This window comes from Ostreococcus lucimarinus, chromosome 13, assembly GCF_000092065.1.
Source record: "Ostreococcus lucimarinus CCE9901 chromosome 13, complete sequence".
NCBI classification, from domain to species: Eukaryota; Viridiplantae; Chlorophyta; class Mamiellophyceae; order Mamiellales; family Bathycoccaceae; genus Ostreococcus; species Ostreococcus sp. 'lucimarinus'.
This window is the reverse complement of record NC_009367.1, coordinates 444,172-458,016: the sequence shown is the minus strand read 5'-3', so window position 1 is coordinate 458,016 and position 13,845 is coordinate 444,172. Positions and strand designations below refer to the sequence as shown.

Sequence of the window (13,845 nt, the reverse complement as noted above, 5' to 3'; positions counted from 1 at the left end):
GGGACGTCGACGTCGTACGGGACGGATGGCGCGGACGCGGACGCGGAGGCGGCGGCGAGGCGGGGACACGCGGAGGCGCTGCGCGCCGGGGACGTCGACGGTGCGGTGAAGGCGCTGGCGACGCTGGCGAGGCGGGGGGAAGGGGACGCGCGGATGACGCGCGCGGTGGTGTCGAAAGCGATGGCGAAATCGCTCGCGAAATCGCATAAGGGGTTCATGAAGCTGTGCGTGAAGACGTACAGGATGGACGCGGCGCTGCGGTACGCGCGTCTCTTCGACGCGCGCGATCGCGATTTCGCGCGCGGGAAGGATTTGTATTGCACGGTGATTTATCTGTGCGGTCGCGAGGAGGGGTCGAATCAGTGGAACATCGCGCGAGAGGCGTTTGAGCTTCGACGAGACGAAGCGGGGTTGGAGCCGGATCCGTACGCGTACAGCGCGCTCGTGTGCGCGGCGGGACGGTGCGGAAAGGCTAGGACGGCGCGAGAGGTGTTCGAGGAAGCGAATGCGGTCAATGCGGTGGATACGGTGGTGTACAACGCGTACATAGACGTGTGTGCGCACGGGGGTGATTACGACGGCGCGAGGGCGACGCTCGAGCGCATGAAGACGACGCCGAATTGCGCGCCGAATATTCGTTCGTACAACGGCGTCATATCCGCGGCGACGCGCAAAAAGCACTTCCCGGGCGCGATGTGGGCTTGGGAAGAGATCGAGACGGCGAATTTACAGCCAACCATGATCACATACGGCGCCATGCTCGCCGCGGGCGCGGCGGCGGACGACGTCGACGTGCGTTGGTCGGAGGACTTGTTCGCTCAAGCGTTGGAATCTGGCGCGTGTGGCAACGCAGGGAACGATCACATGGTGACTTCTATGCTCCAGACGTATGCTCGCGGCGTCGCGCTCGAGCAAATCGAGCGTGATGTCGCGATGGAACGCGGAGAGAGCGTCGTGCAAGCGCTCATAGAGGACGCGCAGTGGGACGAACGGCGCGCCGAGTCAACGCCCAACGGACGCGTCTGGTCGGCGTTGATAACGCTTTGCGCTCGATGTGGGCGCGCCGCGCGCGCGATCGAAGTGCTCAAGATTATGATTTCTACTCGCTCGCATCGTGTGGGACACGAATGGTTGCACTTGACGTACGCCTTGACGTCCGCGCTCGAAGCGTCGAAGGAGGGCATCGAGTACTTTGCCCGCGTGCAGCGCGAAATCGAACAGAGCCCGGCGATGGTTCGAGACTGCACGGGCGTTCGCAACGGCTTAATCGCCACACATTTGCACTTTGGTGATTTCAAGAGTGCGTTTAAAGTCTACGACGACTTCAAAAACGATATTTTCAAGTACCGCAAGGCGCACGAAGAGAATTGGAACGCGCGCGCGCGGAGAGGGTTGGAACGTCAACTTCCAGATACGATTACGTACAACTCCCTCATCTACGCGTGCGCTGATGACGACGTCAAGGCCATGGGACTGTATCACGACATGGTCTCGAACGGAATCAATCCTACAGTGCGAACGTACGTCGCGCTCATCGTCGCCTTGAGCCGATCAAAGCGTGGAAGTAAAGTCACCGAGGCGGAAAAAATATTCAAAGCCGCCATCGACGACGGCGTGACGCCGAACGAGTTTTTGTTCACCGCGCTCATGGACGCTCAGGTCAAAGGCAACCGGCCGTTATCTGCGTTTGAAACGTACGCGCGCATGATTGAAGCTGATGTCAACTGCACGACTGTGACTTTCGGGTGCGCACTGCAAGCGTGCTGTTACGTCGAGGATGTCGAGGAGAGCGTCGAGCGCGCGTACTCGGTGCTTCGTGATATGACGGAGCGTGACGTCCAGATGAACGACTGGTGCTCTAACACGTTCTTGCGCGTCATATCACGCGCCGGTCGCATTGAAGAAATGCTCGAAGAAGTGAAAAAGACGGTTCGTCGTAAAGGCAAGCTCGAACAAGAGACGCTTGAAGCCATCATTCGGGCCTTGTGTTCGGCGGGTTACGTCGAGCGCGCCAATCGCTTCATCTCTATGATGAACTCGCGTAACTTGGAACCGCGTGAGCAAACGTTCAAGGAGTTCATCGTCGCGAGTAGTCGCGATGGATTCGTCGATTGGGCTTGGGAGTCGTACAAACGTTTCACACGTTTAGGACACAAACTCGACGCGGGCACGCGGTCGGCGCTAGTCACCGTCTTGAGCGTCGCTTCGACGAGCCCGGACCCCGACGATGCGGAACTCTTGCTCGCTCGCGCGATCGGCGTCTTCGAAGCCGCGTTTAAACGCGCGGATGAAGACAATGGGCCACAAGTCTTGGACGTCATCGACGCCGAAGCGCGATGCGCGCTCATAGTCGCCATGGCGCGAAGCGAAAAACTTGACCGAGCATTGGATATCTGGCGCGACTCCCCAAAGGCTCAATCATTTTCCAAGGCGCGTAAGCACACTTCGAGTGAAGGGAACGATTACATCGGCGATGTGCGCGCCATGTATGAGTGCCTCATCGAAGTGTGCTGTCACGAAGATCGCATCGACGACGCGCTGGAGGTGTTCGATCACTTGAAGGACGCCGGCGTGCGCGTCAGTACGGTGACGCTCGCGTTTTTGGAATCATCGTGCCGCCGATGTCGCGTGGAGGAATGGCGAATGTTTGACGTGTGCGCACAAATGCGCGCGCAAGTGGAACAAAAAAACGAAGGTCGCCTGGCGAAGCCGACGAAGATGAGCCACCACGTGCGCGACGACGGCAACATCGCGAGCGAACTCGCCACGGATGGACTGGGGGGCGAACAAAAGACGTCGGCGTGGCGCAAAAACGTCGATTGATACACTACATTTACAAGCACCGCACGCCGCGCTGCATTTGCTACCACTACTACTGCATTGCTAATTTTTTTCTCTTGTACCAAATACATCGCAAGCACATTTCTTTACTCGTACGTCTGCGCGTACTTTTCCTGCAAGTAATCGCCGAAGCGAATCGGCGCGTATTTCGCCGCCTCGCCGTCACCCACACACACCGGTTCAATCACGGCGTCGTAACTCGGCTCGAAGAAAAACGGTATCGAAAACCGTTCGCGCTCGCCCGTCGTCATCACGCGGTGTCGCGTGGAAGCGAACCGTCCGTTGGACCATCTCTCCAGCAAGTCCCCGACGTTCAACACGAAATGATCCGGAGGCGGCGTCACCGGCACCCACGTCTCTGTCTCTCGGTCGTAAATCTCCAACCCCGTCGAGCCGTCGTTCTCCACCGCCAAAATCGTCAAGGCGCCGTAATCCGTGTGCGCGCCGCAGGCGAATTGGCCTTCGCCTTCGTCGCTCCTCGACGCCGAGTACTTTAAAAACCTCAGCACGCAATTATGCGACGACGCCGACCAATGCGCGTCAAAGTACGCGTCGTTCACGCCGCACGCGCGCGCCAACGCGGGCAACAGCCGTTTCCCGAGCGCGTACATCGATTCGTAATACGTCGTCGCCGCGTCTTCGAACGCCGCGCTGGGCCATCGATTCTTCGCGCGTTCCCGCACGACGTAAAACCCCTCCTTACTGTCGCCGACGCTCGAACTCGACGGGTCTAACTTTTCGGACGCGAACGCGGTGTACCCGATCCCCGGCGCGTCGCCCGTCAGCGCGCGCTTCCTCGTCTCGTCGCTCGAGTCGAAGAACGTCCTGCTCTCCGCGAAACACTTTCGAACGATCTCCGGCTCGGGCAGCGCGCCCTCGTGCGCGACGAACGCGAATCCGCGTCGAGCGAAATCGTCCGACGCGAACGCGTCCGTCAAACCGCGCGCGGAGCCGTCGCGCGCGAGATTGATGGTTGGAATGCGCGTCATGAAGTGTCGTCACGTCGCGCGTCGCGTCGCCGCACACGCGCGCGCGGTCGCGGTCGATGCGACGCGCGACGTCGCGCGCGGACGTCATGCGCAAGGCGTCGTCCGCGACGAGCGATCTCGCGATCGACGCGCTCGACGCGAGCCCGCAAAAGGCGTCGCACGCGCGCGGGTCATCTTTATCCTCCACGGGCAGTCTCTCGTCGAACGCGTCGGCGCCGGGCGCGTCGGCGCGGCGCGGTCGCCACCGCTTCCACCGGCCGTCGATGTTCTTCGCGCTGTGCGCGCTGGTGACGACGACGCTGGCGACGCTGACGCACGAGGGGCGATCGGCGACGTGCGCGCGAACGCCGACGCACGTCGTCTTCGTCGACGCCGGGAGCACGGGGTGCCGCGCGCACGCGTTCGCGATAGAAAACGCGAGGAAAGCGAAAGGGAGAGGATCGTTGTTCGAGATGCGCACGCTCGGGACGAAGGAGAAGACGAGACTGCCGTTGGCGGAGATGGGAGGACGGGTGCGCGAGGAGTTGATGCCGGCGGTGCGCGCGGCGTTGGCGAAGATCCCGGATCGCGTCGAGCGCGCGCGAACGCCCGTGTACGTGTGGGCCACGGCTGGATTTCGCGTGTTGACGCCGGCGAAGCAACAAGCGCTGTGGCGCGAGGTGAGGGAGGCGGTGGAGGCTGAGACGGGGACGCGGCACGGGTACGGACATTTTCGAACCGTCGACGGCGCCGAGGAAGGATTTTACGCGTGGCTGGCGGCGAATTACTTGTCAGACGTCGACGTCACCGCGGTCGGGCGATTAAACGACGCGAACACGCCGGCGCCGGCGTTCGCGCGCGTTTCTGAGGACGATAATCCTTTGCTCAAGTCTGTCGGCGCGATTGACGTCGGCGGCGGGAGCGTGCAGTACGTGGCGCTGCCAAGGGAAGGCAAAGGCGCGTTCGTGAAGTCCATGCTCGAGTTGAGGAATGCGGTGAAAGTGGAGTCGTTTTTGGGGTACGGGGCGAACCACATGGAGACGAGATGGCGCGGCGCGCTGGCGGCGGCGAAGACGACGCGAAACGCGTGCGCGTTTCCGGGGCACGTCGTCACCGTGGACGGCGTGGAATTGACCGGAACCGGCGAATACCGCCAGTGCGTCGTGGGATTACGCAAACAAATCGCATCGATGCAGCGCGAACAAAAAGTGACGCTGCGCATGCCCGACGATTTCAAACGCGTAGAGCGGTTTCTTGGCATGTCGCTGCTGTTTCATCTCACAAATTTCATCACCGTCGCCCTTCCGGGCGCGCTGCCATCCATGCCCAAGGCCACGCTTGCGGAAATTGCGACCGCCGGAGAAAAGCTGTGCGCCATCGAGTGGGCGAAGCTCGTGAAGGATGTCGATGGGAAGGATCCCAACACTCCCGCGGATCGCCTCAACGGACGTTGCTTCGACGCCGCGCTCGTGCAGGCGCTCCTCGGCGTAGACTTCGCGGAAGACGACATCGCCGCCGGCGAAGTCGGTCTCGGATTTTCACAAAACGACGAGCGTTTGAATTTCATCGAGCGCATCGACGACGCGGAGGTGGAGTGGACGCTCGGAGCGGCGATGAGCGTCGTGCACCCGACGGCGGCGCGCTCGAACTCGGCGTGGGCGAAGACGCGCGTACCGACGGAGTGCGCGCGCGTGCTTCACACGTCCTTTTTGAACGCTCTTTACGAGTGGGGCGTCATCATCATGCCCGCGGCGCTCGTCGCTACCGGGTATTTATTGTACAAGACGCTCAGGATGACGGCGAACGTCGCCACGATGGCGCGTTCGCCCTCGTACCTCGAGGTACTCTAGCTAGCTAAATCGTTGAAATTAGTCGGCGCGCGGTCGCGGTCGCCAGCACTCGAGCAGCTCGAATTCCTCGTTCGACGCCGGATAATCGGGATGCGCCTCGGACGCCGGCACGCGCGTGACCTCGAAACCGTTCGCCTCGATGATCGACGCGAACAACTCGACGCTCTCCGGTCGATGCTCTTTACACGCCGCGAACACCGCCGCGCGACCCGGCCCCACCAACGCCATCGTCGTCGCCGCCAGCGCGCGAATCACGCCTTCGTCCGAGGTATACATCAAATCCGCTCCCAGCACCACGTCCGGCCGCCGAATCGCCTCCGGCAACCGCTCCACGTCCTCCGCGCGTCCCCACCGCAGCGTCGTCGTCGCCATCGCCACGCTCGCCGGTATCCGCCCTCCGCTTTCCGCCTTATTCGCCCGCGCGTTCATCCGCGTCAGCGGCACGACCCGCTTTAAATCCGTCATCGCGCACACCATCCCCGCCTCTCCCTCCGCGCTTCCCCGCGCCGCCGCGACGAGCAGCGTCGCCAGTCCCGTGCCCGCGCCCAGCTCGAGCGTCGTCGGCCCGCGCGCGTCCTCGCGCGCCTTCTTCGTCAACCGCCGCCACGTCCTCTCCCGTCCGACGTACTTTCCCAGCAGCACGCTCGCGTCCCACACCGTGAATCCCGTCGCCGGCACCGCGTCGTCGTCGTCGTCGTCGTCGTCGTCGTCGCGCGTCGTCGTCCCGGTCGTCCCGGTCGTCCCGGTCGCCTTGACGAACGCCTCGCTCGACGCGTACTGCCGCACGACGACGCCGTCGACGTCGCACGCGTCGACGAATTTCTCGCGAAAGCTCAGGCGGTTCCGGCGCCACGTCGACGCCATCGCGCGGCGCGGTGCGCGGCGCGGTGCGTCCGCGCCGTCGCGCGTCCGACCGACCGACCGTTCGTCGGTAGTTAGACTGTATGCACATACGAGACATATATAATCACGTAAAGCCCTATATGTACGAACCGACGGCGCGGCGACGCCGCCGACGGCGCGCGAGACCGCGTCGCGCGTCGCCGCGCGCCCGCGCGCGCGCGAGACGCCGCGCGCGCGTCGGCATGTCGCGCGCGACGCGCCTGCGCGCGACGCTGTTCGCCGACGGCGCGAGCGACGCCGAACGACTCGCCGCGGCGCGCGCCGCGCTCGACGACGACGACGACGACGACGCGCGCGCGGTCGTCCTCGCGTGGACGCGCGCGCGACTGCGACGCGCGGGACGACGCGACGACGCGTCGACGACGCGCGAGCGCCGAGGCGACGACGCGACGCGGGACGGGACGCGGGACGAGGAGACGCTGTGGCGGTGCTTCGCGGACGCGAGCGAAAGGGCGACGCGATCGGGACGCGCGATGACGACGGACGCGAGCGCGGGGCGAAGGGAGGTGATGCGCGCGCTGCGACGGGCGGCGGCGTCGAGGGCGCGAGCGGTCGATGGGGAGACGCTGCGACGGGCGTTCGACGCGTTGACGCGCGACGACGGCGAGCGACGCGGCGCGAGGGCGTCGTGCGAAGAGTGCGTCGAGGTGGCGAAGAGCGCGATGTGGGACGAGGGGAATGCGGCGCTGATGAGCGCGGCGCTCGCGGCGGCGGCGGCGGCGGCGAACGCGCAGCCGAATAAGCCCGCGCCGGCGTGCGTGGATTTTGAGTTTTTGTGGAGCGTCGTCGAGACGTGGTCGCGAGCGGGCGAGGGGGACGCGCGGAGAGGTGCGAAGGAGGCGTGCGACGCGACGATGCGGGCGTTCGTGTTGCACCCGATGTACGCTCGCGCGATTCCGAATTTAGTCGCCGACGCGGCGAGCGCGAAGAAGCAGAAAACGATAGCCTCGACGGACGACGCTCGCGGCGCCGGCGGCGCGCGTTCGTCCGCGCCCGGGTTCATTTGCGACACCATCGCACGCGTCGCGCGAGCGGCGGAAAGCATGGACGTGGACGCGTTGCGCTTGGCGCCTTGGGTCTTGCGAGCGACGTGCGAGCAAGACGCAAACGAGCGTAAACCCACGGCGAGCAGTTCGGCGAACAAGTCGAGTGAATCGGTGTCAAAAGACGCGCGCGCGCTCTTCGTCGAGCTCTTTGAACCGATCGCCGCCGCTTTCGTTGCGGTACCGACGGGCGGGAAGGGTGAGCGACGCGTCGACGAAGACGCCGCCTCCGCGCTCGTCGATGCGCTCGTCGGATTACTCGACATTGCCGTCGATTTCACGATTTACTCGCCTCTGGAAGACGAAGGTCGCGTCGAAAGCGCGCTGCAGGCGTTCGTGACCAGCATCGCAACGGTCGTAAAGACGAATGAGGTGCGCGATCGAGGTTGGTCCAGAGTCATCGGCGCGTTGTCAACGTTGGATTTGCGATTAGTCGAGCCGCACGTCAAGGTGATGTTGACGCTCTTACTCGTGAAATCGCGCGACGCCCGTGAAGAGTGCGTCGCGGTGACGCAAACGATGATAAAAGCGTTCGCCGAGATGCGTCAGCTACCAGAGTTCATGGAATCTGTAGGTGAAGTCGTCATAGAGGCGATGGCAAACGGCGAAAAAGTCAACGACGCGCTGGCTTCGGAAGAAGTCCTCGTCGCGTTTCAAGACGCCGCCAAGACCGTCCCGCTCAGGCAAACGCCTGATCTCATGGTGATATGTCGCAAGGCATTCATCACCGCCTACGACGGCGACGAGAAGCCCAGCGGTGCGCGAGCGCCGTACGATTCTTTGGACAAGCTCGCGCGAGTGCTGCAAAGCGCGCTCGGGACGTGTCCGATTGACGCGGGCGAACCACTGCTGCCAGAAGCGCAAGCGTGCCTCGAAGGGTTTTCGGAAGATATCGCGCAGCGTTTGCACTCCCACGTCGAGAGCTCACCTGCCCGCACAGGTGCCTTACTCCGAGCGTACGTGCCCGTAGCATCACTCCGCCAAGGCTTGAGCGAGGTCGCGGATGCGACGGCGCGAGATTCTTATTTTCGTTCCGAGAGCGTCGACTTGTCCGCCATCGTACGACATCTCGTTCGTGATAGTCCACGTGCGAACCAAGAGCACGAAAACGCCGAGTCGGCGGCGATTGGATGCGCCATACAGCGAGTGAATAATTTGTCGCGGCTGCGGTATCCGCGCGAAGACGTGAGTCCAGAGGAATCCGCTAAGGCTGGGTCGGAGATCAAATCTCTGTTATCTGCGTGCTTAAAGCTGGTTCCGGATACTTTGACGACTTCATACGATGCGCCCGACTCCAAAACGGAAGCGTGGAAGGTGTTGACTTCCACGATCGACCTCTGGTACGAACAAGCGACGGATGCTAGAATCTTAGACTATTATCGATGCCGCCTCGAGACGGACATCGAAGGCGAAGGCGCGCTTTCGACAGAAGAGGAAGATAAGTTTAGCGAACTCGTGGCGACGTTTAAACCATGGGTCAGGGCGATTGCGAGCGTTATCACGCGTGGTGCGGTAGATTTAACGCGGGAGTTGAAGGAGTCGCTGAGCAGAGATGACGATTCCAGCGCGGCGGGAAGATGCGACGTTTTAGAAGACATCATCGCAGATTGCGTGGAGAATAAACGGCAAGGCGAGGCGGCATGCGATAAAATAAAAGACTTTTGGATCGGACCGGCGAGCACGCCCATCACCGATGGATTTGGAAAGAACTGCACGAGAGAAGATTCGGCGGCGCTGAAGCGAATGCGAAGAGCCGTGGATGCGGCTGAGCGCTTGCACTACCGTGCGGTATCGGAAACCGACGTCCACGAACTATCTATCGCGTTACAAATAGGCGATTGCGCGATGTTCAACGCCGCATCGCTCGGCATGTCATCCGCCATGGATTTGTGCACTCGCGTGCGCTCGCGCTCGGCGTTTTTAGCCACGCACGACGAAGATTCGGCGATGATTGTATCTGGGTTGATCACACGAGGAGGGCATTACTTGAACGTCACCAACCTGGCGCTTCGCAACATGCTCGACGTAGAACTCGCGTCAAGGCTCATCGAGTCGACGACTAGTGCGTTCCAGGCGAGCTTGGTCGGAAGCGCGTTGAAGGTAAAAGCTGCGGTGTATACGAACGCGGCGACGAACGTGGCGCGTCTTTTAGACGACCGATTTATAAACGAAGACTCCATCGAGCGCAACGTCGCAAACGTCGGAGGTGCGTTCGCTCTATCGCTGGTAGAGTCCCTATTCGCGGCGGCGAACGTGGTGCACACGGAGCCCGAGCGGGAGAAGTACGGCTGGGTCGACGGTAATCCAGATTTGGACGAGGAAGACGAGCTCACGGACGAGCAAGGCGACGCCATAGCGCAATTTTGGGACGCACCTGCGGTGATGCAAGTTCGTGCGCGTATTGAGTCTATGATTCTCGACATGAAAAATGGTCTTGAGAACGGTGAGTTCAAGCCCGTCGCAGAGTCTGTCGAAGTCGTCGCCTCGTGCGTCTCCGCCGCTGGGTTCATTCTCGCGGTGTCGGCGACGACACTGGATTACAGCGAGGCGTTCCATCGCACGTGCGACGCAGATTTTGTCCAAAACGCGATCGCGGTTGCGATTAAAGTCTTGTTGGACACGTCTAACGAACTATCTTCACGCGGGACGTCGCGACTGGTCAACTTTATCGGTGCGGCGTGCGACGCGTTGAAGCAGACAGGACCACAGCTCACGTCCGAGGCGCACGCCTCGCTCGTAGCTGTCCTTATGTTCACGTACACGCGCGGAACGCGCGCTTTAGTGGATCGTGACGGCGCGAAAAGCGCGACGCCAGCGGCAGATTTGCACGAATCGCTCAGTTTGACGATGTCGGAGCTCGTCTACGGCGCAGGCAAACGTCCCTTGACTGCGATGTACGACGCGTGCGTCGACGCATTCAAGACGACAGACGCAGAATCGCGAAGGGCGTATTTATCGTCCGATCGCTTGGATGTTTCCCTGGCGGCACCCATGTGGTGCTTGATGAATCTCGTCAAGTCGTTTCATTTGGGCAAGGCGATTCGCACGGCGGCGCAGGAAAATGTTGAGACCGTGATGGATGCGTGCATGCGAGCGATGACCGTCGCCATTAGGGTGCCGAACGCCAACGCCGTGGTACATAAGCTCCTCGAAATCACCACCGAGTTCGCCAGACTCGGTCCTCGATGCGAGATAAGCACAAGATGCGTGTCGCGCATGTGTCAGCTTCCGAGCGTCGCGTGCGCGTCGGACGCCGTATTCGACGACGGCGACGCGATGACAAAGATTTTCTGCCAAGCGTGCGAACTCATCGGCGTGCTGTTGAAGTCTCGAAAAGATCACCTGCGTCGCGCGGTATCGGGTATCACCGTGGCGTGTTCAGATCTCCTCGCCGCGTTGCGACGATTTAAAGCCTCGGGCGCGAGCGCCGCCGTCATGGAAAGCTGCGCCGGTAAGCTCTCCTTCGTGTACGAATCCGCCGAGGCCAGCGGTCTGGACCGTTATTGCACCCACTTACTCGCCGACGCCATCACCGCCATCACCGGCGGCGGCATCGGCGTCGTCGCCGAATCCGCGCTCAAGCCCGGTCTCTTCGCCCTGCTCGACTCGAGCGGCGACCGCGAGCTTCAGCAGCTTCACGCCGCGCTCGGCGCCGGCGCGGGCGGCGCGCGCCGCGTCGTCTTCGCCGCCCTTCGCGAGGAGCACAAGCACACCCACAAGTTCACCGGTCGCGTGTAATCGTACAACATTTCGTCTTCGCGTCTTCGCGTCTTCGCCGCCGCCGCTCGCGCCGAGGCGACCGATCGCGTTCGCGTCCACCGTCGCCACTCGTCCGCGCGCGTCGTCATGAGCGAGCGCGATTCCCTGATACCGGACGTCGATGACGTCGAGCGCGCGTCGCGTCGCGCGTCCTCGTCCTCGCGCGCCGCGTCGCGCGCCGTCGCGGGCTCGAGCGCCGAGGGTGTTGGGCGACACGTCGTGTTCAACATGCGCGTCGCGAGCGCGCTGTTCTTCGCGGGAACCACGCTGCTCGCGATGGGCGCGATCGTGGGACGCTCCGCGGACGCCGCGCGGGCGTCGGCGCTCGGCGAAGGGGCGGGAGGGACGTGCGCGTTGTCGCCGACGGGCGCGGGGGCGAACGCGGCGGCGAACACGTGCGCGGCGCGATACATGGATGAGCTCGGATTGTGGGACGCGGCGGACGCGGGCGATAACGTCGAGTTCGAGACGAAGGTGTACGAGTGCATGAACGAACCGACGGGCGCGCCGGTCGTGGTGCCGCAGGATGGGGTGGCGAAACCGTTCGCGACGAAGCCGGGTTCGGCGTACGCGTGGATCTTCGTGCACATTCCCAAAGCCGCGGGGTCGGTTTTCATCGAGATGTTGAAGCAGAATAAGAACCACGAGACGGTCGTGCTTCACGAGCCCGCGCACCCGGACTTTCTCGTGAATCCGTGGAGGCCGTTGAATTCGTTGCAGGCGCGGCACGTTCCGACGATGTTGAGGACGTTTAAACAAAACCGCGAGTCGAAATCGGGTACGTTTTCAAAGGAATTTATGCACGCCGACTACGACGAAGGCAGACGGATGTACTTCACCGGTGCGACGGGCATCGGGATGTGCGGAACGGTCGACGCGCCGTGCGCGTACATCACGGTCCTTCGCGAGCCGATGTCTCGCCTGTGGAGCGAGTACACGTATTTGTGTCTCGAGGCGAACGAGGGCCACTTGTCGTGGACTGCGGAAGAGATCGCAGCGGACAATCACCAGGGATGCCCATTGAATCCCTTGGAGTGGTACAACCAGAAGCGCAGCACGGCGGCGCAGCTCACGGGCTTACTCGGCGCGCGCGGCGGTCACACGCCCTGCGGCGCCGAAGCCGCCAAGGCGAATTTGGCCTCGTCGTGCGTGCGCTACATTTTCCAAGACGACATCGAAAACGGTATGAAGCGCATTCGAGAAAAGCTACCGGACCTCGCGCATCTCGGCGACGACGGCGGGAACAAGCAGTACATCAGCGGCGCTCTTCTCGAGCATCACAACGGCAGCGCCGAAAAGCTCGCCCCCGCGCTCGCCGCGCGTCTCGACGCGTACAAAGCCGACCCCACCATCGTCGCGGGATTGCGCGCGCTCGTCGAGCACGACATCAGCGTCTACGAATTCGCCAAGGCCAAGTACGACGAGCACTGGAGCGCCCCGCTCGTCTCTTGCTAGCGCGTCCCGAGCGTCGGCTGGTTACGGCGCGGCAATCCGGTACCAGCCGGTACGAGCCGGTACGGAGACGACGACGTCGAGACGCGCCCGCTGGTGACGGTGGTAGGCATGGCGTGAATCGCGCGCGCGCGCTGTAGTCTTACGAAAGCACCATCGTATCGTCGACCATCGATTTTCAGCCTCGTTCCGCGTTTTCGCGCGCGCACGCGCGCTCGAGCGCCCGGATTCGCAAAAATTCACAAAAATTCACAAAAATGTCGAGCGCCGCGTCACACCGTCGCGCATGTCGTCCGCGCGGTCCGCGTCGACCGCGACCGCGTCCGCGCCGTCGCGCGCCGCCGTCCCCGCGCGCGCGTCCGCGCCGAAACCCGCGCCCGGCGTCACCGTCGACGTCGTGCTCCCCGCCGAGCGCGCGATCTTCACCCTCGAGCACGTCGACGCCGGCGCGCGCGAGATCTGCGTCGCGCTCGGCCCGTTCCGACGCGCGATCGCGTTCGTCAGAGACGCGCTCGATGGACGCGGCGGCGTCGTCGCGGCGATCGCGGTGCGAGCGGCGATGGTGGCGGCGATCGCGCGGCCGAACGCGGCGTGCGCGGCGCTGGCGGCGGCGTGCGCGCTGGCGACGCGAGACGGAAAACGACGCGCGGATCTGCGGCGAGCGCTGATGCGCGGCGAGGGCGGCGGCGAGAATGAGACGGAAGAGACGGCGCCGGTGATGGAGTTCACGGCGAAAGACGCGACGGTGTTGATGGAACGCGCGGCGAAGGCGGCGGAACGGGCGGCGAGCGTGGCGGAGTGGCGGTCGAGGACGGTGAGCGCGGCGACGATGTACGCGGCGATGGCGCTGAGTGGAGTGAGCGCGTTCGTGAGGGCGGATGTGATGATGTGCGCGATCGCGCTGTACGCGACGCGGCCGGCGAGGTTGCGGGTGATTCCGGATCCGATCAACGCGTGCTGGTCGCGCTTGCCGAGCCTGTGGAAGGATCAGTCGAAGATTCAATGACGCGTTCGTTCGAGTTGTGCGCT

The 13,845-nt window shown here is 63.2% G+C and overlaps 6 protein-coding genes across 6 annotated transcripts; 4 read left to right on the top strand and 2 right to left on the bottom strand.

Moving 5' to 3' along the window:
• Positions 1-603: 603 nt before the first annotated feature.
• PPR3_13 (pentatrichopeptide repeat (PPR) protein) lies at positions 604-2,879 on the top strand (the record flags this gene model as incomplete). Its single annotated transcript, XM_001421119.1, has 1 exon — positions 604-2,879. One exon carries the CDS (start codon positions 604-606, stop codon positions 2,821-2,823), a length of 2,220 nt encoding a protein of 739 aa, XP_001421156.1. The 3' UTR covers positions 2,824-2,879.
• Positions 2,880-2,927: 48 nt separating this feature from the next.
• On the bottom strand, positions 2,928-3,830 carry OSTLU_51291 (predicted protein; the record flags this gene model as incomplete). The annotated part of the gene is made up of 1 exon (XM_001420968.1): positions 2,928-3,830. One exon carries the CDS (start codon positions 3,828-3,830, stop codon positions 2,928-2,930), a length of 903 nt encoding a protein of 300 aa, XP_001421005.1.
• Positions 3,831-4,282: 452 nt separating this feature from the next.
• OSTLU_27245 (predicted protein) lies at positions 4,283-5,659 on the top strand (the record flags this gene model as incomplete). The annotated part of the gene is made up of 1 exon (XM_001421118.1): positions 4,283-5,659. The coding sequence occupies one exon, from the start codon at positions 4,283-4,285 to the stop codon at positions 5,657-5,659; it is 1,377 nt and encodes a 458-aa protein (XP_001421155.1).
• Positions 5,660-5,677: 18 nt separating this feature from the next.
• Positions 5,678-6,523, bottom strand: OSTLU_93639 (predicted protein; the record flags this gene model as incomplete). The annotated part of the gene is made up of 1 exon (XM_001420967.1): positions 5,678-6,523. The coding sequence occupies one exon, from the start codon at positions 6,521-6,523 to the stop codon at positions 5,678-5,680; it is 846 nt and encodes a 281-aa protein (XP_001421004.1).
• Positions 6,524-7,035: 512 nt separating this feature from the next.
• Positions 7,036-12,949, top strand: OSTLU_25440 (predicted protein; the record flags this gene model as incomplete). Its single annotated transcript, XM_001421117.1, has 2 exons — positions 7,036-11,339; positions 11,607-12,949. The coding sequence occupies 2 exons, from the start codon at positions 7,036-7,038 to the stop codon at positions 12,817-12,819; spliced, it is 5,517 nt and encodes a 1,838-aa protein (XP_001421154.1). The 3' UTR covers positions 12,820-12,949.
• A 426-nt stretch (positions 12,950-13,375) lies between these two features.
• On the top strand, positions 13,376-13,822 carry OSTLU_27241 (predicted protein; the record flags this gene model as incomplete). The annotated part of the gene is made up of 1 exon (XM_001421116.1): positions 13,376-13,822. The coding sequence occupies one exon, from the start codon at positions 13,376-13,378 to the stop codon at positions 13,820-13,822; it is 447 nt and encodes a 148-aa protein (XP_001421153.1).
• Positions 13,823-13,845: the final 23 nt, after the last annotated feature.